The sequence below is a fragment of the Podarcis erhardii genome (assembly GCF_964252035.2).
Source record: "Podarcis erhardii genome assembly, chromosome: 13".
NCBI classification, from domain to species: domain Eukaryota; kingdom Metazoa; phylum Chordata; class Lepidosauria; order Squamata; family Lacertidae; genus Podarcis; species Podarcis erhardii.
In genome coordinates, this window is record NC_138502.1 from 22,393,496 (window position 1) to 22,414,122 (window position 20,627).

The following is a 20,627-nucleotide window of genomic DNA, read 5'->3' on the forward strand; positions in this document are numbered from 1 at the left end:
TGGAATACAGTTTCCCAGTCGGTAGCGTCGCCCCCGGCAGGAGGTCAATCTTGCAGTCGTAGGGCCTGTGGGGAGGCAGCTTGTCCGCTTCCTTCTCGCAGAAGACCTCCAAAAATGCCTTGTACTTGTTGGGTACAGCTTGCACCATGCCTAAGTGTAGCTGTGTTTCATCCTCTTGCCCCTCATCTTCCTGGCTGGTCAGGATGCAGTGTTCTGCACAGTAGGAGGAGCAGAAGGTCAATTGGCGCTGGTACCATGCTAATGCCGGGCTGTGCCTATCCAGCCAACTCATGCCCAATACTATGGGTGTGTCCGACAGGTGGGTGACGTTGAAGCTGATGACTTCGCGGTGATTTCCAATTTGCATTACCATTGGCGGTGTTTGCTGTACCACCTGTCCTCCCAGTAGCTCTCTGCCATCGATCGTGATGACGTTCAGGGGCATCGTGGCTGGTAGGAGCGCTATGCGATGTTGCTTGATGATATCCACTCCTACAAAGTCTGCATTACTACCACAGTCAATGGTAATAGGGACTTCCAGGGTGAGTCCATTGGGCAGCTGGAGCGATGCGGTGAGTTGCACCACTGGTTTGGGCGGGAGGGGGTCTGTGGCCTGTAAAATCTCTGGGGACTGCTTCACTTACTCGCCTGGCTGGGCCCCAGTGCCTCTGCCTCCAACCAGACTTCGTTGTTTCCCTGCAGCTGTTCCCCCTGCTGAACTGCTCCTTTTACTGTTGCTGAGGCTGCAGTGTGCCTCTGGAGCCTCTGGGGACTATCTTTGGCCATGTGCTGTGCACTGTCGCAGATATAACACTTCCTGCTCCCTCTAGGAGCCTTCGCCTTGACTGCTCCTGGTGTTTGGGCTCTGGTTGCTGTCTGAGCCCTGGCACCACCTATCTCCATCGGCTCTTCTCCCCCTCCCACTGGAGGCGTGGACTGCGCGCGCGCTGTCTCTCTGGGTAGGAAGGGAGTCGTTCTGGCTGGTGTGCGTGCCATATGTCCCTCATCCCTGCTCCAAGGGCGTTCTTCCAGGCGCACCCCTATCGCCAGCGCTCTTTGCACGACTTCTGTGGTGCTGTTGGGTCTCTCCCCCCTCGCCAGTTCATCTTTCACGGCCCCATTCAGCCCCTCCCAGAATAGATCTCTGACGGCAGCGGAGTCCTTCTCCCAGCCCAGCACATTTACTAAGGCAAAAAAGCGGGAGTGATATTGTCTCACAGTGGCTTTGCCCTGCTTCAGCCCATGCATTTCCCTCCTGGCCACATCCACATCTACCATTGATTTAAAACAATCGTCCATAGCTTTGATAAAGGCTTTTGAATCTTGGAGGGCGGGATCATTTTCGCGCCATAAATTGCGCAGCCACGATTTAGCTTCCCCATGCAGATGAGTTATTATGAAGCCTACTTTCTCCTCCTCATCTCTAAAGTCTTTCCAAAGCAAATTGAGCGCGAAAACTATTTCTGCCCTGAAGTTAGGATACTGCTGCAGGTTCCCATCGAAGTGGGCTACGATGCTGCCCCCCCTTTTCCCGAGGCCAACTCCCTCCGGCTTGGGTCCTGGCAGCCCCTCCTTGCCCAAACGTTCCCACCTGGTTTGCAGATCCTGGCAGAGCGCTACTGCTTCTTCCTCTCTCTTTCTGGATGCTGCTATTTCCACGGAAAGCCTCGTGACTGCTTCTTGCAGAGCTGTCACCTTCTCCTCTGTAGTCATCTTTGCTGATCTTCGTGAGCTCGCAAAACACCAAGTTTTGCCCCTCGCTACGCCAACTCACGCTGCGAGGGTTCAATTAAATTAGAGACGGAGCTTACTGTCAGAGCTGCCCGAGGTCCCAGCTCACAAAGGACCAACGCCAGTTCGTTGTTATATACAAAAGTCTTTATTGAAGTTCAGTTTCGATTTCAAAGCCATGGCGTGCAGCTCTACGTCTCAAACTCTAGACTGCCGAAGCTCCGTCTGAATCTCCTCCCCCCAGACACCAGTTTAAGACTGTAGCCCTGCTCCACCTCTTCCTCTGCTCTTTCCTCCTCTGGGTCCGCCTGTCCGCTGGAGTCTTGCCCTTTCTGGACTCTTCTGACGCTGAGTCCCCTGAGTCTTCCCCCTGCCTGCGGCGGGCTTTAGGACCTGGTTCCCAATCCGGGTTTTCTGCTGTCCCGCGCACCTGTACATTCGAACTTGGTGCCCGCGCCCAGCCGGCAACCTTCCTCCTGACCGTTACACTGCTCCTGTCACTGCTTCCCCCTTCAGGGGTGCTAGCTGGACCTGACCTCCCCTCCGTTCCCTCACTCTCCAACAGAGGCATGGTCAGCCCTGACTCATCTTCTCTCCCTGCTGGAGGAGACGCTGGCCCTGACGCATGGGACTCTTCCCCCCCACTACGCTCTGGTGGGGGAACTGGTCCTGATCTTCCGCTGCTGCTTTGGGAGTCCCCGCTGGCCCCTTGCTTCTGGTGCGTCCCCCCTGGGACCCCCCTTGCCCTGGCCATCGGCACCCCCCTCTGGGAATCTTCTGAATCGCTGGAGAAACTCATGGAATCTCTCGGGCCACTGTCATACTCCCCTATGCTGCCCTCAGATTCTTCCCCTTCGCTCTCCGTTTCCTCTCTCCCCTGTGCCTCTGCTCCTGAACCCCTGACAGTTGTGATCAGAATAAACTATCAAATAGCTTCTTCAAGGAGGAATATTGTTGCCCATCTCAGAAGTTACACCATATGTCTGCAGTTTATAAATTCCAGATTCTAAACCCACTGACAATTGTCTCATTTTTGCTTATGTAACTGACCGTATAAAAATTCCAGCACCTGATGAAAAAGGTATAAAGATATAACCAATATATTAGTACATATATTGTGTTGAAAAAAGTAGTGACATAACTGAAACAAGTATGTAGTCCTTCTCTGCTGTTTACAGTTGAAGACCATGAGACTGATGACTGCAGTCTGTGATATAACAGAGTAATTTCATATTTCATAAATCTTTCAAATTTATTTATTTTTCTATTATTAATATACCAAGAAAAATCACATATCCATATTATATATATATATTAAAAAATAACAATATACAAAATATTTTATTTTAATGATTACTATCAACAGTAGATTTCATACTACTTCTCCAGTTATTGATATGTACAGAATTGCTGACCAATCTATCATTTTCTCAATATAGCACCAAGGCTTGGTTGAGTGCTTGGTAGTGCATATTATATTTTTTTATCTGAAAAGGATCAGTTTTATCCATGAAATTTGGCATTTCAGAAATGTTTATAGTATCTTGTGCTTTTGAGGCTGTGGGGTGTTTTGCATATTCTGCAAAACAAAACAAAATCCAACAATCTGGAAAAAACAACAACCCAAACCTGTTGCATATCTGAAGAGACAAGACACATTAGTAACTTGTGGCATGTGCTCTCAATACAAAAAAAGCTAGTCCAAATGTCTGTGATTCTTTCTGTAGCTGAAAAAGCATGAAGGTTGTCTCATTTTTTCTGCTTCTAGAATGAACCTGTCTTCTTCTGATCCAGATCTAGTAACACCCGCAACAGATACCTGCCCTTTGGTTTCTGTTTCCAGGATAACGCTCCCACCATCAATCACTTTAGGCTGGTTCAATAATATATGATTATCATCTGATGGAAGCAACATCTAACAATGATGACTTGCAACACAGGCAGAACACCTCATTTCAAAAGTTAGGAGCATTTACATTAACTGCGAGTCATTAGGTGTAAAAAAATAATAATCAAAATTAAAGGAGCAGGTGACATGTAGAAAACATGGGAAGTAGTTTCTTTCACAGGGATATTAAACATTTAGGGATGCTAACTGATCGGACTTCCAAGAACCTATCATCACTCCCAGGATTGAAGAATGGATACATTTCCTCAGAGAATCTATAAGGGATTGACCGAATAGGGCACATCTTCTGGACATTATAAAATGACAGCACTTGCCCATTCATGTCCAGAAAAACACCTACAGCTTCACATTCTTCATTCTGGCAGTCAATTAGGCTATTTCCTCCAGTGCAATGAAACTGACCCTCGAACCATCGTATACCAATATATCCCTCGTCCAGTGGCTTTTCCAGCTTCTCCTCTTCTAGCCTTTTCCTTGCAGTTATAGTAAGTACTCCCAGCTCCCACTCACATTTGTTTCCAACGTCCACCTCCCAGTACATCTCCCCCTTATCATACCCCTCATTTGCCACTGCAATCAGAGGTCCTTTGGGATCTTTCGGTTGATTGAAGGGGGAATAGTTATATTTGACTTTATTCTTCTCTTTGATGATGAGTTTGGCATGTGTGCATTTTGGATCCAGAGTGACATTGACTAGATAACAAGAAGAAACAATGCCATTTACAAAAAGAAGATTGTTACTATCCATATTAAACACAGGATCTTTTTTGTGTAAGGTTATTGCTTGTGACCCCTTGCAGTGGTATGGTGAACTATCTCTGACCCACCTCATAAACCACTGTCCAATTACATTCCACCACATCGTTGGGTATTACCATATAGAGTCTAATTTAATGCACTCTCCATCTTGTGTTTATGCAGTGATTTTTTCTGGGGGGTACGCAGGGGTACGCATACCCCTAAACATTTTGTGAATCTAAGTTTGGCTTCATTGAGGGGCAGTATTTCAATATGAGTAGGAAAATGAGAGTACCCCTAAACATATTTTTAATAGAAAAAAAGCACTGTCTTTATGACTTCTAGACTGGAATGAAGATTGTGAGGGGGAAAATATTTCTAACATCAAAAATGCTTTTACTTTGAACTGTTCTGTGCTGAACATTTTTTTTTTTAATTTCAACCAAGCATTATGGTTGTTGACTTCAGTGTAATATTGACAGAAACATACTTTTAAAATGATAATGTTGAACCCAGGATCAGCTTTTGAAATCAATGCTCTAATCTAGCTATTTTCTATATGGGGAAAGGACATCTGAAGTGTCCCTAAATACAAGGACTTTCTAACTTGGCACATTGATTGCTCCCTCAACTGATGTAAATGGAATTCTTATGTAGTTCTAGTGTATATTTGAAAACGTTGTCAACAATAAGATAAATTCAACAGTGTAAATAAGTTTTGATGGATGTAATAATGGAATAGTGAATGGTTTAGTTTATGTAAAATATGCAGGGATTTATGATATGTGAAATGAACCATGGAAAGAGAAGTAGGGAAGTCACTGATATTTTAAGGATGTTTAAATGAGTATTCTAAATTGTAAAACAGAAAATTTAATAAAAATTATATATATATATATATATATGCAGGTTTTGGTGTCCTCGGGTGTCTTCCCGTGTAAAAGTTGGGGTGTCTAGGCGACGTTTCGACGAGGTCTCACTCGTCATCTTCAGGCTGGTGCTTTCGGCTTCTTGTTACTGGAACAGAGCAGGATCTCAGTGTTTGAGTTCCTATAAATACTGTAGAGGGGGTGTGGTGTATAGCCTCCAATGTTCTGGGCAGAGAGGAAGTTCCCAGGCTAGTGTGCCTTTTCTTCTTTTGTTCCTTAATTACTTGAGAGATATCTTGAGTGATTTCTTGAGTGATATCCTGAGAGAAACACCCTCACAACATGAACAAGCGTGACGACACATCCCGCTTGCCAGACATCTGGAAATTAGCCCTCCCCACAAAAACTGACACCAGATCCAGAGGCACACAGAACGCCAACACCAATCAACCACACCAGACCCAAACCCAGACCCTCTCCACAGATGAATTACAGACACCATCCAGTAGCCAATCCATGGTGGCACCTCCGGATGCTGCACCCCCCTGCAATCCCTACACAGATCTGGCTGACACAAGCCACAAAACCACAGCTCGCCCCTATACACGAAGCCAAGCCAGAGCACAACTAAGTACAGTACAGCCATCTTCTCAGGAAAACTCTTCACATAGTTCAAGAGGTCAAGACACAAAGACTTTAACAACTAATCCACACCTAATGACCCACCTAAGTGGTACTCAGGATATCACTCAAGAAATCACTCAAGATATCTCTCAAGTAATTAAGGAACAAAAGAAGAAAAGGCACACTAGCCTGGGAACTTCCTCTCTGCGCAGAACATTGGAGGCTATACACCACACCCCCTCTACAGTATTTATAGGAACTCAAACACTGAGATCCTGCTCTGTTCCAGTAACAAGAAGCCGAAAGCACCAGCCTGAAGATGACGAGTGAGACCTCGTCGAAACGTCGCCTAGACACCCCAACTTTTACACGGGAAGACACCCGAGGACACCAAAACCTGCATTCCTGTACCCGTGAAAATCTACGAAAGCAAATATATATATATATATATATATATATATATATATATATATATATAGAAAGTGCTCTTTCTGAGGGGACACAGGGGTACACATACCCCTAAACATTTTGTGAATCTTTGTACTTTTGTACTTTTCACTGTATTTATTTTTCCCAATTTGAACTATAAAATTGTGATTTTCTTGAGTCAAAATGAGAGTACCCCTAAAGATTTTTAAAGAAAAAAAAGCACTGTATAAAGGGATTCTTATGTAGTTCTAGATTGGAGTGAAGACCAAAATAGATATGACTTTCACTATATATCCATAGTCAATATGCATATTTCTAAAGTGCAGATTGCAATTGTTGTGGGGAGTTTATAGTTATCAGAATCACAGCAGATGAATTAGGAAAGTTTAACCCTTTTTGATTTTGCTGTGGTCCAGATGAAAATTGCTCCTCCATTGATGCTGCTTGCATTGGGAAGAAGGGTCTCGTTGGTGCCAACATTCACAGCAATGAATATGCAGATAGCAGCTTTCGGGTGTGTGATTTTTGTCAGGAATGTAGTTGGTCAAGGGAAGAGAGTTAAACTCCCCACCCACCTGCAATAATTTAGTAGTCTTCTGAGATACTGATAATTATCACTTCCCAACACCACTATTTGCATTTTTAAAAATGGGCACACTAAATGCAAGGAAGCCTTTAATATACTATACTATCTCATTTGGCCTTGAGAATATAGACTGACAACTGCTAAAGGTGTTCCATGTTCACAAATGATCATACCTGCACAGGACAATGCCCTCCTGAACTCTGCAATGTAAAAGAATAGGTAATCGTGAGATTTGCAATGGTGCAACAGTTTACATTTGAAGAATGTAAGAATCAAAACATGTTTTGATCCAACTCACCTAGTTCATGCTCGGCTTTTGCTGTAAATGAAGATATTATTCAATCAGCAACTGTTTCACAAATGTCTTCTGACAAAACATAGATAATGTGAGTGTTTCAACCAATCAGATGGAATGGCTTTAAAACTAAGCATGGAGAAATAAAGAAGTGCAAGGATTTTGCTCAACTCTTCTTCAGTTGAAGTTGAATGTAGCCTGAGTTTAGGTCTTAAGTGTAGTTTATAAGTTAAAGTATAGCTATAGACCTCAGATCAATGCATAACTTCAATAAATAAAAAGACCTAAAGTGCAAATTAAAGGGGGGCACACTTTGAGGGTGGCTTTTGCATCCTGACTCGGGAATGCCTTATAACCTCTTAGTCAATCAGCTATATCCTTCCTGGATAGATTCATGTGGCAGAGAAAATAATGTTTCTTCCAGGGCCTGTCTCAGGGGGAAAAGTACTTTAATAAGATACCCACTTTTCTCGTCAGTGACACTACTAGTTGTTTGCCCTGGCAGGTGCATTCTATGGCTTGTGAGTGCAGTGGGGGGGGGGGGATAGAAAACAAAGACAATTTAAACCTTATGTATGAAAACAGCCTCTGGGTGAACAAAAAACATATGTGAGTGTTGCACCATCCATCCACTCAGTCACATGTTACTGAATATTACTGAAAATCATCCTTACCGAATTTTTCTTGCACTTTCCTGAATTCTGCAAATGAACAAAATGAAAAGGATCAATATTTTATGAATACAAGCAAGGTAGGGCTTTTCAATTTGCCTTTTAGAATGTTTAAGATTAGCTTAGTTTTTTTTAGTTTAGTTTTTCTATACCCCAGAAACAATCAGAACTATCTATCTATCTATCCATCCTAAAATTTAAGGCAGGTATCATTATCTAATTATATATACTGTTTTTAGATCAGATTTGATTTGCAGATATCAAAACATTTTTCACTACATTCTGAGGACTAGGACCTTAGAGATTTTTAAAATATTAAGCAGTTTAAAAATTATTATAAATACACCAACTTCTAAAGTAGTACAGTCATACCTCGGGTTAAAGTAGCTTCAGGTTGAGCATTTTCAGGTTGTGTTCCACGGCGACCCGGAAGTAAGAGAACGGGTTACTTCCGGGTTTTGCCGCTTGTGCAGATGCTCAAAATGACATGTGCAGAAGTGGTGAATCGCGACCTGCGCATGCACAGACGTGGGTTGCGTTCTGCTCAGGATGCAAACAGGGCTCCGGAACGGATCCCGTTCACATCCAGAGGTACCACTGTATTTCCTTGGCTAGAAGGTGCAGCAATGAATTTCCACTTCATATTTAGTATCTACTAGACCATTCAATACAATCTCTATTTTATGATTAAATGTCAGTGGGCTTCATCTGTCTAGCTGCCAGGTTCAAGTTATGGCAGCTGCAGCTGGAGAAAGAATAAGGCTGTAAAAGGAAGAGCGGCTGCAGCAACCCTGTCAGATGGGTGGGGTACAAATAAGTTATTATTATTATAGGTATTATTATTAAGAATTTGACTAGTTGACATCCCTGCTAGTGTTGTGGAATTACCTTTTCCTGTTTCTTCTTTTACTTTCTCTGAATAATAAAAGAGTGATAGAGTTAGTCACATGGTGAGCAAAGTATTATAAAATTGTTAAAAATGTATAACAAGTGAAATGTACAAGTTGATGTTTCTGTTTTATCTGTAAGCTGCCACGAGTCCCTGTCAGGGAAAGAGGCAGGATATAAACAAATATAATAATGGTGATGATGATGATAATGTATTGACAGTGAAATTTTAAGTGTGGCATGTGGATCTCCATAGCAGTTGTGCAAACTTCATTTCTAACTGTGTCTGGGAGCATAAACACAGAATGATATCTGTGTGAAATCTACAATGAATGACCCCAATGTATTGTACCATTATGACAGGCAGAAACTGAATGGGACTCTTACCTAGTTCCCATTGAAGCTTTGCTTTTTCTTAAAGAGAGAGAGAGAGAAGAGAAATATTATTGTCATCTGTGGATAATGAGGGGGAATGCACATGAATGCACTGTGATTTGGAAGAGAGCTGTACTCTGAATTTCATTATGTCTTTAGTGGGCTTTTCAAAGCTATAAACTAAAAGCATATCCTTAATCAGATTTTAAAGCCATATTTCAGATGTAACTTTCACATTCAAATCAGCAAGACCTTTAAAGCCACCAGCATTTATTGGATCATGCAATATATCGAAGGAGAAGGGGATTCTGTTGGGCAGCAGTGGTAACATCCAACTACAAAAGTTGGCCTTCGGGAAGTGGGGAATTAAAGATCTGACCCACTGGCAGTATCTCATTTTCTAGTTCTGGTTTGGGTTTTATATTCCAGAAAACCAGCAACTGATACTAGATTGATATCCAAGACAAATACACAGGAAGTGTGTGTGCTTCATTATGAACGGGTGGTAAACATTTCTTTTTCAGTTCATAGATATTATCTACTGGCCTGTACTCTTATATTCTTCTCCTGCACAATATGCTAAAGCTCACAGTTGAAACTAGCCAAGAGGACTATGCCATAAACAGTGCTGGCCCCAGATGCAGAGGGCAAGTCAAGCGGAGGGTGTAGCTCCAGCCCTGCACTCTTGTCCCAGACCATTTGCTCAGAGGGGACAGGCAAGTGAGGAAGAGCAGGAGCAATGCCATGGGATTCCAGTGCCAGGGGATGCCCAATGGTGGCAGTCATGGAAGTAAACGTATTTAGGGTAATTCATATGCAATTCTAATAAGGACAAGTAGAAAATCCATGCTTACCTTCCTCTAATGCTAACGTTTCATTTTCTGCAAATGTGGAGGGATATATTAGTATTATTAATATTTGTTTAGTGCACTTTACAAAACGTTTGAATACAAAATCTTAAAATGATGATCAACTTATGAAACATTTAAAATCCATATCGCAGAATATCTAATTATCGGGTGGGTGTGCAATAAAAACACTAATATCCATGCTCTGGTATGTAATGTATGGAAACCCAGCCAGCTTTTTTTGGGGGGGGGGTGTTAATAAATAATAAAATTATTATTACTTCAAATCTTAAAACAAACAATGTATAAACTTTCTGCCCTGGTAAGAACCTCAGCATAGTTAGGACTTGAATGGCTTTACTCTGCCCCACCCAGCAGACTTTGCTCAGCCCCTTATTGCCCCTGTTAATGCAATCCCATAAATCATTCCATAAAGTGATACAGTGATTACCTGAAAAAGCAATCTTCCAACGATCGTCTGAAATAAAATAAAGAACAAGATTTTTAATATACTTTCTATTTTTATACGCATGTTCTTTGTAGGGGGAAACCACTCTCAGCATTATGTGACAATAAATGTTCGGTTCTGAGCAGGTGCATGCTTGACAGGAGGCCATAGATAACCCTGGCTCTATGATGTGATGGTCTAAACCACTGAGCCTCTTGGGCTTGCTGATCAGAAGGTTGGCTATTCGAATCCCCACAACAGGGTGAGCTGCCGTTGCTCTGTCCCAGCCCCTGCCAACCTAGCAGTTCAAAAGCATGCCAATGCAAGTAGATAAATAGGTACCACTGTAGCGGGAAGGTAAAATGTGTTTCTGTGTGCTCTGGTTTCCGTCTCGGTGTTCCATTGCACCAGAAGCGGTTTAGTCATCCTGGCCACATGACCCAGAAATCTGTCTGTGGACAAAGGCCAGCTCCCCTCAGCCTGAAAAGCGAGATAAGGGCCGCAACCCCATAGTTGCCTTTGACTGGACTTAAGCATCCAGGGGTCCTTTACCTTTTTTGTTTTTAACCTTACATGCCATTCTTGAGGTTTTAGGTGCACACTTCTATGATAGAGCCAGTATGGAATGGTCTGGGCCAAGAGGATTTGCCTGAGGCAAAATGTACCATACCACATCTCAGTGTTGTGGCCGCTCCACTGCCACCACCTGCAAGTACACCAGCATTACGGTGGCCTGCCTGAGTTTAGGTCTGAAGTGCTGTGATGAAGTGGGTTATGGGGAGAGGGGGCTGGAGGGCTGCCCTCTCCAAAGTCTCCAGGCTGCTGCTGCACAGCTGCAAAGCCCAAATGCTTCCTTCCTGTTTGCCTTTTCACTCAAAGTCTTTACTTGCTTTTCCTCCAGCACCACCACCAGGCTGCTAGCAATGCGGCGGCAGCAGTGGGCGATGCCTTCATTGGAGGCCAGCTCCACCACTGCTGTGGCTCCTGCTGCTTGAGGTGGCTATCCTGGGAATGGTGGTGTCAGATTAGGCCCCCAGAGACAAGAGATGAAATCCTGACTCAGCCATGAAGCTCACTGGTTGGCCTTGGACCAGTCACTGTTCTGCTTAATTTATGTATGCGATGGCACATCCATAATCATTGACACATGCCCTTCTGGCCTGCACTCTTTATAAAGACTTAAGGAATGAGGTTATTACCCATCTTTTATTGTCCTTTCCGGGTTGCCTAGCCACTGCCACAGTGTCCTTTCTCTTGGCACCTGATCAAGATGAGCAGGTGACAGCAAAGGTTGCAAGGTTTTTAGCTGGGGCAATTAGAATAAGATCCACTATTTGACTATTGATTCAAAACCCTAAAATGTATTTTATATAATTGACTTTTTAATTTTTATTCTTTGTATATCGTATTGTTGTTTTATTGTTATGGCCAATGGCTGACACAAATAAAGATTCATTCATGTATGCCACTATATGCTTCTTGGACTAGAGATGGGATACAATTGTAATAATAACTACTACATCAATAATAGTAAAATTTTCATTGTACACCTGACATGTGAACCAGCCCCTATAGAAAGTGGGCATAAACCTAGTTATAGATTAACTTCAGATTCTGAATTTTCTTGTTCTGCTTGTGGTTATTTATATACCCTAATGCACATCCAATCCAACTCTTTCTCTCTCCCCAAATCCAGAAACATGATGATAAAGATATCCCATACCCATTTAATGTCTCTCTCTCTCTCTCTGTGTGTGTGTCTTCGTGTTCATGTTCAGGAACAATGGGAAAACTTACGGTTTAGTTTCAAATAGGTGAAAATTATGACATTGATGATAAGTACTGCAATGATGAAGAAGCCAACCATACAGAGGGAGGTGGAAGGGAAAAAGATATCTGTGAATAGAACAAAGTCACCAATTAGAAGATCTTCTCTGCTTTTTCTTTTTTTCTTTTTAATTTGTCCATAGGAAACAATAAGCACAGATTAAACCAAGTTTCAAAATAACAATGATAAATAAATATAAATATCTACAGATAGCAGAAAAGACATCTAGCAAATTCTGCATCCATTGACAGAATTATTTAGTTCCGCTGAATGTGGAACCATAATGTGACTTGAGCAACAATCCATGTTTCTTGTTATATTTCAAATCTTCATAGGATTAATTTTTCCTAGTCCTATGGACCATGTAGGAAAGCAACATTAAAGTGAATCCTACTCAGAAGACTGGATTTCTTTGCTTCTAATCCTCAATATGCATAGGCAACTTAGTTCACTTAATAATGTTCCCCCAAAGGTTCATACTGTTGTTAGGGAGCATTGTGAATATTCATTGTTAACATTGTGTTTATTCTACACATTCATCACCAGTTTCTATACAGCACTGTTTCTCATTCACCTGCAATTACAAGGGAAGTTGATCCTATTGGTGTATTTGAAGATTTATTGGTGATTCTGCAGGAGACAGCACTCCCAGAACCCCATTCTAGAAGAACAGAATTTTCAATGCTGCTTTTGCCCAGAGTGGTTGGAGTAGCAGAAAGTTCCTGTCCTTTGCCATCCATCCATGACAGCTGCAGAAGCTCAGGAGATCTCACATTCTCAGATTTGCAGACAAGTCTGATCCCACTACCCTCATATTGGTCAAGAACAATCAAAGGGCTCATACTGTTACCTAAAGAGATAGGAAGATAGTTCAGTGTGAAGCATAAACACCAATAAATATTTGGGCAAAATTTGTATTTATTTCTGTAATCTGGGTTACATAAAGCAATGATATTCAACTGGTCGTCTTGAAACTTGCATGCCAACCCAATCCTACCACCACTTAGTTTTTATAAAATAAATTGGAGAAGCAAACATATTGTAGAAAATCACAAGTGAGTCCTATGTTTTAGGGTAGAATTAATAGTGGTCACTGGGTTTGAAAAGATCAAAAAGTTCTAATATGAAGAACATGATGTTATCCACTGTGTGAGCTGCATAGCAGGAAAAAACCATTGGGCTCTGAGTAACGCTTATCAATTTCAATCCCACTCTATTTCAAAGAATGTAGAAAACATTCTCTAGTCATTCCCACTTAAAAGAAGAATTGTTTTGAGTGTGCTCAGAAATGATCACATTTTCTGGTAACTGTGGCTTTCTGCGCCCTTAAAAGGTAGGCTTGTTTGGGGACAGAATTATAAGCTCAGTCTGAAGGATATTGAAACAGCAGTTACTGGAAAGGGCAATCACTTCTATGCATGCTCAAAACTGCATAGACAGGAAAAGGTGGACAAGACTGAATGCAAAACAGGTTTATTGATCATCAGGGGTTTGCGCTAGATGATCATCAAGGTCCTTTCCAGTCCTATAATTCCAACCCATTAATTGACTATTCACTGGATTAACCATATGACCAGAAACTCAAATTAGCTGTCTTATTGAGACACCGAAGGAGCTTTGTATCACTTTTTAGGTTCATTGTTAAATTGAAGTGTCATCTTTAATATATTCTTTACCAATAAAAATAAAAGTCCCTCCAATTAAATCTTTAGTTGGTGACTGCCAATTAAATTGATTAAACCTGACATTTCTAGTAAAAACAGAGCAGGGAACTGGCCAAGGCAATTACTTTAAACAAAAAACAAAAAACAACAACACACCACTCAGAATACTTACCAGTTGCTGAATAGCTCATAATCAGGAACGGCAGCAAGTGAATGGCACTGTTCCTGGAGTTGGTGAGAACAGCTATGAAAGCAAAGAAGCATTTGAACATCACTTTGGAGAATTAAAAAATGTATAGGTAAAACCTACATGGAAAGGGAATGAGAGTGGAATTCAAGAGGAGTTCTATTCTGTTACCAAGTTATTAAGGCTGTGATCCTGTACATTTCCATTCAGAAGAAAGCCATATTGAACTGAATGAGACTTCTTCCCAGGTGAGTTAAACTTTAGTCTCCTTTTGATTATAGTTCTCCAATTTTCCTTCATCCCTTATCCCCATGATATTTGAAGTATTCTGTGCGTAATTTTGCTGTGGTTTTTTTAGTAGAAATATAAAAAAAATCTTACCACCTAAAAGTGGAATAATATTCATGATTCGGCTTCCAGTGCATGAAAAGCGATATGCTGTTGTTCTTGCTGTAGATTTTTCCAGTTAATAATTAATCATACACTGAAAGGGAAGCAGCAAAAGGGAATGGGAATTGCATGAGTTGTGCGCTGATTGATATGTAAGTGAATAACTCCCTCACTCAGCATTCAGCACTGAGACTGGGACGATCAGACCGCTTAAACAAAAAGCTAGAGTGCAGTGCTGTTGTGACTCCAGAATGATTTTAAGACAGGGTTAGCTAAGCTGTGGGTGTCCAGTTTTTGCTGACTACAATTACAATCAGTGCTGACCATGGCCATGCCTGCAAGGTCTGGTTGCAGTTGGTATCTGATAATGTCTGGATGGCCAAAGGTTCCTCGTTTCTGATTTCAGATCTGTAACAGGAGAGGAGATTCTAAGTAGACCTGACTTGGGACTCAGCTACATTAGTCAAAATACAGCGTTCTAAATGTGTTATAACACTGTGACACCGGATGGTGCTGTAGAGTTCGATCCTTCGGCAATGTGATTTTGCATTGTGAGCTTTACAACGTGTTTTCCTGAAATGTTTTTTGATGTGTCTAGATCCAGCCTTGATCTTCTTAAAGTCTAAGAATTCATACAAACTCTTCATAAGGAGTTCTTACATTTAGGTGTAGGTGGTCCTTGGATGGAGAGTAAGGACAGGCTGTGCCCAAACCACCTTCAAAAGGAAGGTGGCTACCAAAGAAAGCCCACCCCCACCAGCCAATCTTTCAGATTCAAGATATTAACCAGCTTGCCCAGGGAAGGGGAATCTGTGGCCTTCCAGATATTGATGGCTTCCATCAGCTTGAGCCAGCATGGTGAATGGTTGGGGAATATGGGAGTTGTAGTACAACAACCTCTTCCCCATCCCTGTTGGGCCACATCTTCCCCATCCCTGTTCAAGCCCATTTGCAGTTTAAGGAAAACCTAGGAGGCAAAATTCTCTCCAATTGATCACAAAAAAGGAAACTTCCTCCCACCTGCCAGTTTTGTGGAATAGAGTGCAAAGGCAGGGGAAACATGACATATACCAGACCTCACTTAAAACACATTAAAACTATTTGTATTTGCATTCTAGCTATTTTGTTACCTTAGGCTCCCACATCATGATATTTCTGTCTTGATGCAGCAGTGGGATAAGTCCAAGGAAATGGTAAGTACAATTGGCTGTTCTGCCAGGGAAGCCCTCAAGACTGCTTTTTAGTTAATAAAGGCCTTCTAGATGCCCAAATAGGTATCCACATGAAAATGAGGTTGAATTGCCCCTTAAGAGTGCTTGGCGTTCATTGTTTCATTGCTTATACATCTGGCACCTGAGGCAGATAATCTGCCTCCCAGGCAGTAAAAATAGAATAAAAGCATACTAACAATTTGTTCCCACCATCTTTCACTCTATGTGCGTCCCCTCTCTCTCTCTCTCTCTCTCTCTCTCTCTCTCTCTCTCTCTCTCTCACACACACACACACACACACACACAAACCACTAATAAGTCATCTGCACAGCAGTTTCCTCAGTTTGAGGTCAAAGTGCTAAAACAGAAATTTAGATAGCATCAATGAAAAAGGACAGGTGGTCTTTTTCTGCCCCTTTATGCCCACAAACTCTTGGCTTAGATAGAAAACTGTTGCTCACATATCAAGAGAGGAATTTATTCAGCCTGTCTCCACAAGAGCCGATTTCCTGGAATTGTGTGCCTTATAAGAAAAGAGGCTTTCACTTTTAATCCACCAGGACAGAAACAAACCCGATTTCCCACAACCTCTCCTTTTCCAAGAAAGGGTGGCTTTTACACTGCTGGCACTTTCAATTTGTTTTGTGGTTTTCAGTTCCTGACCTTTGCTCTCTGAAACACAAACACACACCTGAAAGGAAAAGGGGAGTAACAGAGGTGCATTTTTTCTGAGCTCAGAATGGTTTTGTTATCCAAAAACAATCAACAAAGGACTACCTCTTGCAGCTTCAACAGTCAGTTCCAAGCCAGGAAATGCAACTGGCACCTTTTGGAACATTGAAGAGCAAAGAGAGAAACTTGTGCCACAATCAACAACTAAACGTTAAAGTGTGGATAATGTTAGCCCTGATGAATATTGTGATGTTTACAAATAACTTGGGTTACACAAAGTTTCAAGGTGCCAACACCTTCACACGTCACTCTCAGGAACTATCAGGATTTCAGGATCTTCACACAAAAAGATGGTTTTATCAAGAAATTTTGGCAGCAGAGGGAGAGAGGAGGGTTCACCCTTCCTGATTTTGAATTATATCATGCGGCTGCTGGGTTAGTTTGGATTCAGGACTGGATTACTCTAAAAAATACAGATAATAACAATGAAGGGTTTCAATAACCGCTTTGGCTGGCACGCGTATTTGGTGTATGAGAAGGTGAAGGCTCACAAGGGGTTTTTGAACCATATAGTAAGAAAATAACTTTATAAAATATGGTTCAAATATAAAGATCTATTAGAACCCAAAATCCCCTTGTGGACCTCACCGACAGAAGCCCTGACTGTAAAAAAAAAAACATGAAAGCAGAATGGGCCACATATAGAATGCTGTTAGAAGAAAACAATAATAAACTCATTTTTTATTTTTATTTTTAGAAATAAGGTTATATCTGATGGTCTGGTTACAATATTTTCAAATAAATGAGAGATTAAGTATGGTTAGAAAGAAAGTATTCGAGAATGCAACATCTAAATTTGAAAAAGAATTAATATAATCAAGGATGTACAATATCCTTCTCCAGTGGGAGGTAAAAGAGGAAGAAGTGAAAGGGGTAATAGTAAGGTGGGCCCAGGACCTTGGCTACAATATTTACACGGACCAGTTGGAGAAACTATGGAAGAAAGATATTAAGTTTGCGGCGTGCTATAATCTCAGAGAAAACATCATGAAAATGCAATATAGATGGCACCTTACCCTAGCCAAATTGGCTAAAATGTATAAAAAGAGATCAGAACTTTACTGGAGGTGTAAAAAAGGTACAGGTTCTTATATGCATATGTGGTGGGAGTGCACGGTAATTAGAGAATTCTGGGATTCCATTTATAATGAATTAAAAAAACTACTCAGGTTCTCATTCTTAAAAAAACCAGAGGCCTTCTGTTTAGGGATAATGTCATCAGAAATAAAAAATAATGGTAGACCACTCTTCATGTACATAACAACCGCAGCCAAGATTCTGGTGGCAATGAAATGGAAAAGTGAAAAGATTCCTACAGTAACTGAATGGCGGGTCCAAATGATAGAATATTTACAGTTGGCCATGATGACAGGGAGAGTCAGAGGATATCTGACATGGAAGATACACAATGAATGAAAAATATTTAAAGATTACTTGAAAAATTGTTGTAACAATAAAAATCTCCTGGCAGAACTTGATTGATTCTTGTAAGACGAAGGTGACAAATAATCAAATACTTTGGATAAGAATTAGGAAGACAAAATAATAGTATGATGCTGTGTGTAAAATAACCAAAATAAGTGACAGTACAATGGGTTTAATCGGAAGTCAATTTTATTTTCTCTTAATTTTTTCTTTTTTCTTCTTTTCTTCTTTCTGTTCTGTAAATTAGTTATTGATAAAATTAGTGATTGGTGATGCAGATAATGTATAGTTGTGTATAGTTGTGTTCAGTAATATATTAGGGTGTGATGTGGGATGTTATGTAATTTTAATGTTGTTTGTCAAATAAAAAAAATTGGCAGCAGGATTTCAATTATACATTATCAAATCCATCATGGATTAAATAGAAAGGGGAATCTGCACTGGACAGGAGAAGGCGGAGAACCTCCATGAGAGAAGTTATTACAGTAAGTGCCACACTTTCAACATTTGAAGGGGGGGAGGTGCTGGTACTGCATACCTTGGAGTTCCCCCAGAAAAACTGCTTGTTCCTCAACTCTGAACTCTTACTGTGTTATGAGTCAATTCCTATTGTTGTGTGGTGTTCAGGTCTCTACAGGTGCACATGAAGTATAGATAGAAAGCCCAGTTTCATTCATATTCATGCTGGAGGAAATTCCACTATGTTCAGTGAGACTGAGTCATGCCCAAACTGGCAAGCATAAGTTACCCCTATTCCTGAACTGGCAGCTGATTGTGGGCCCAAGTTTTGTGAATTAGGCCCTGAGTCACATGATCATGCTAGATTGCATTTGGAATAAGTGTATGCCTCTCCTTCCCCATCATGTACCTACCACCCCCTTTTTAGACTTACACTGGCTTATGTTTCACCAGTGGGAATATATCCAGCTCAGCCAGCACAGGGAACTTAATCAGCATTGCCCTGGCTCAGCCCTGGGAAAATCTAACAACAACTTTATATGCCACCCATCAGACTGAGTTACCCCAGTCACTCTGGGTGGCTTCCAACAAATTAAAACACAACATGACATCAAACATTTTAAATTTCCCTATACAGGGCTACCTTCAAATGTCTTCTAAAAGTCAGATAGTTGTTTATTTCCTTGACATCTGATTGGAGGGTGTTGCACAGAGCAGGCGCAACTGCTGAGAAGGCTCTCTAAACTCTCTTATCTGGACAGATCCTGGGCTTTGACCGCACTGCTAATTTAGAATATAGGATAATCTCCAACATTCTCATGTGTGAAGGAGAGATTGATTACTTCATCTTCGTATCTAACAAACCAATAGGCAAATTACATTTGCCATGATTTCTATGCTTTCTATGATACCCATATTTATAGGCCTAGGATGTCAGCAACCAGAATTCCCAGGTATTTCTATTGTGTTGAACAAACAAGTGTACCATAATCAACACAACAGAATGAACATCACTTTTGTCATTCCATCGACCTGTGGTTGCATCATTTAACATTTGACATTATCAATTAAATTGCAATCAGACACAACCATGAGGATATGGTAGAATTTGAAGGTTACCGGTAAGTGCATATAACAGTAGGAAAACAAATAAAGGATCCTTGCATGGTTAGAGGCAGGAAAGAGTAAATAAAATAATAAACAGAAAATTGGATGAAAGTCTTCTCAGATCTTCTGGGGGCTGTAAAGCTTCCAAATTCCTCCAGTTCTAGCACTTTCAAACTTCTTCCATATTATCAATTCCCATAAATTGCCATGCATTGTGAGGATGCTGCATCAGCATGTGAAATGTTGGAGGTCTCACAGGCAGGTTGCATATACAATGGAGTAACAGATGCATAGGTTGTTGTTTCTGTATTTCGGGGTGGTGATCGCTTGGAAATTGGAAAAAAAATAGTTACCTACTGATATTGGCTTTTTGGCAGAAGTAATTTGGGGTCAATTGTTGTTATGGCAAGAAAAAACTGTTCACCTATCTGGAATATATTTGTAGTTTTACATAGTATTCCAGGGTTCTTGGTACATAAGTGGACCCAGAGGGGGTATGAGTGGGGCAGGCTACAATAGTCCACTTCCTTGGGTAATATCAGGCCAATGCAGAGCTTGTCTGAGGCTCACGGAGGAAGTTTTGTTAGAATAAAGTTTTTGGCACAACACTGTAAGTCCCGCAGGCCCCTGGCGCCCCCCCCCAGCCAGCTTAGCCCTCCGAGTCCTGGGGCAAGTGTACTGGACAGCCTCCTACCCCTGAACAGTCCTGGGTTCAGGGGTAGGAGGCTGTCTGGTACACTTTATAAACTAGTCAAAGTCAGAATTGAATATGGTCTACTGTACCAAGACAGATCACCCCAGATTTGGCTGAGACATTTTACTCACCACTGTTTGATGGAGTCCCGTAAGTGTGGCATCTGAAGACAAATTCACAGTTAGTCTAGTCACACAGTACATCTTCAAGGATGTGTATAAGTATGTGTACTTATGTGTATTGTGTACAATTGTAACATGTATCAGCCTTTTAGGAGTGGTTCATCCCTGATCACCAGGCTCTTTCTTGAAGCTATCATTTGCTTTAAATACAACAATGCCCACGCAGCTCCTCAAGGACCATTGCCATCACTGACACCTCCTGTCAGTCCTGCTAGTATTGAGCTTCTCCAGGAAAAGGTGTCTGAGAATCAGTCAGCACTGACATAAACATACCTCACAGGCCCCATTCACTCACCAAAGTGCCAATTTGCTTTCTCAGTTTGCTTTTCCAGAGCAG

General features: G+C 41.4%; 1 protein-coding gene across 3 annotated transcripts; it reads right to left on the minus strand.

Moving 5' to 3' along the window:
* Window positions 1-2,642: 2,642 nt before the first annotated feature.
* On the minus strand, window positions 2,643-16,934 carry LOC309327082 (butyrophilin subfamily 2 member A1-like). 3 transcript variants are annotated; one of them, XM_081836146.1, is made up of 13 exons: window positions 16,265-16,934; window positions 14,475-14,574; window positions 14,076-14,147; window positions 12,814-13,089; window positions 12,209-12,307; window positions 10,415-10,441; window positions 9,970-9,996; window positions 9,128-9,154; window positions 8,741-8,767; window positions 7,856-7,882; window positions 7,185-7,205; window positions 7,060-7,086; window positions 2,643-4,333 (listed from the first exon to the last, which is right to left on the minus strand). In XM_081836146.1, the coding sequence occupies exons 2-13, from the start codon at window positions 14,494-14,496 to the stop codon at window positions 3,795-3,797; spliced, it is 1,191 nt and encodes a 396-aa protein (XP_081692272.1). In that variant the 5' UTR covers window positions 14,497-14,574; window positions 16,265-16,934; the 3' UTR covers window positions 2,643-3,794. The 3 variants fall into 3 exon arrangements, with proteins under 3 accessions (XP_081692272.1, XP_081692270.1, XP_081692271.1); XM_081836144.1 differs by having other exon boundaries at window positions 14,472-14,574; window positions 16,265-16,933; XM_081836145.1 differs by lacking the exon at window positions 16,265-16,934 and adding an exon at window positions 16,153-16,259 and having other exon boundaries at window positions 14,472-14,574.
* Window positions 16,935-20,627: the final 3,693 nt, after the last annotated feature.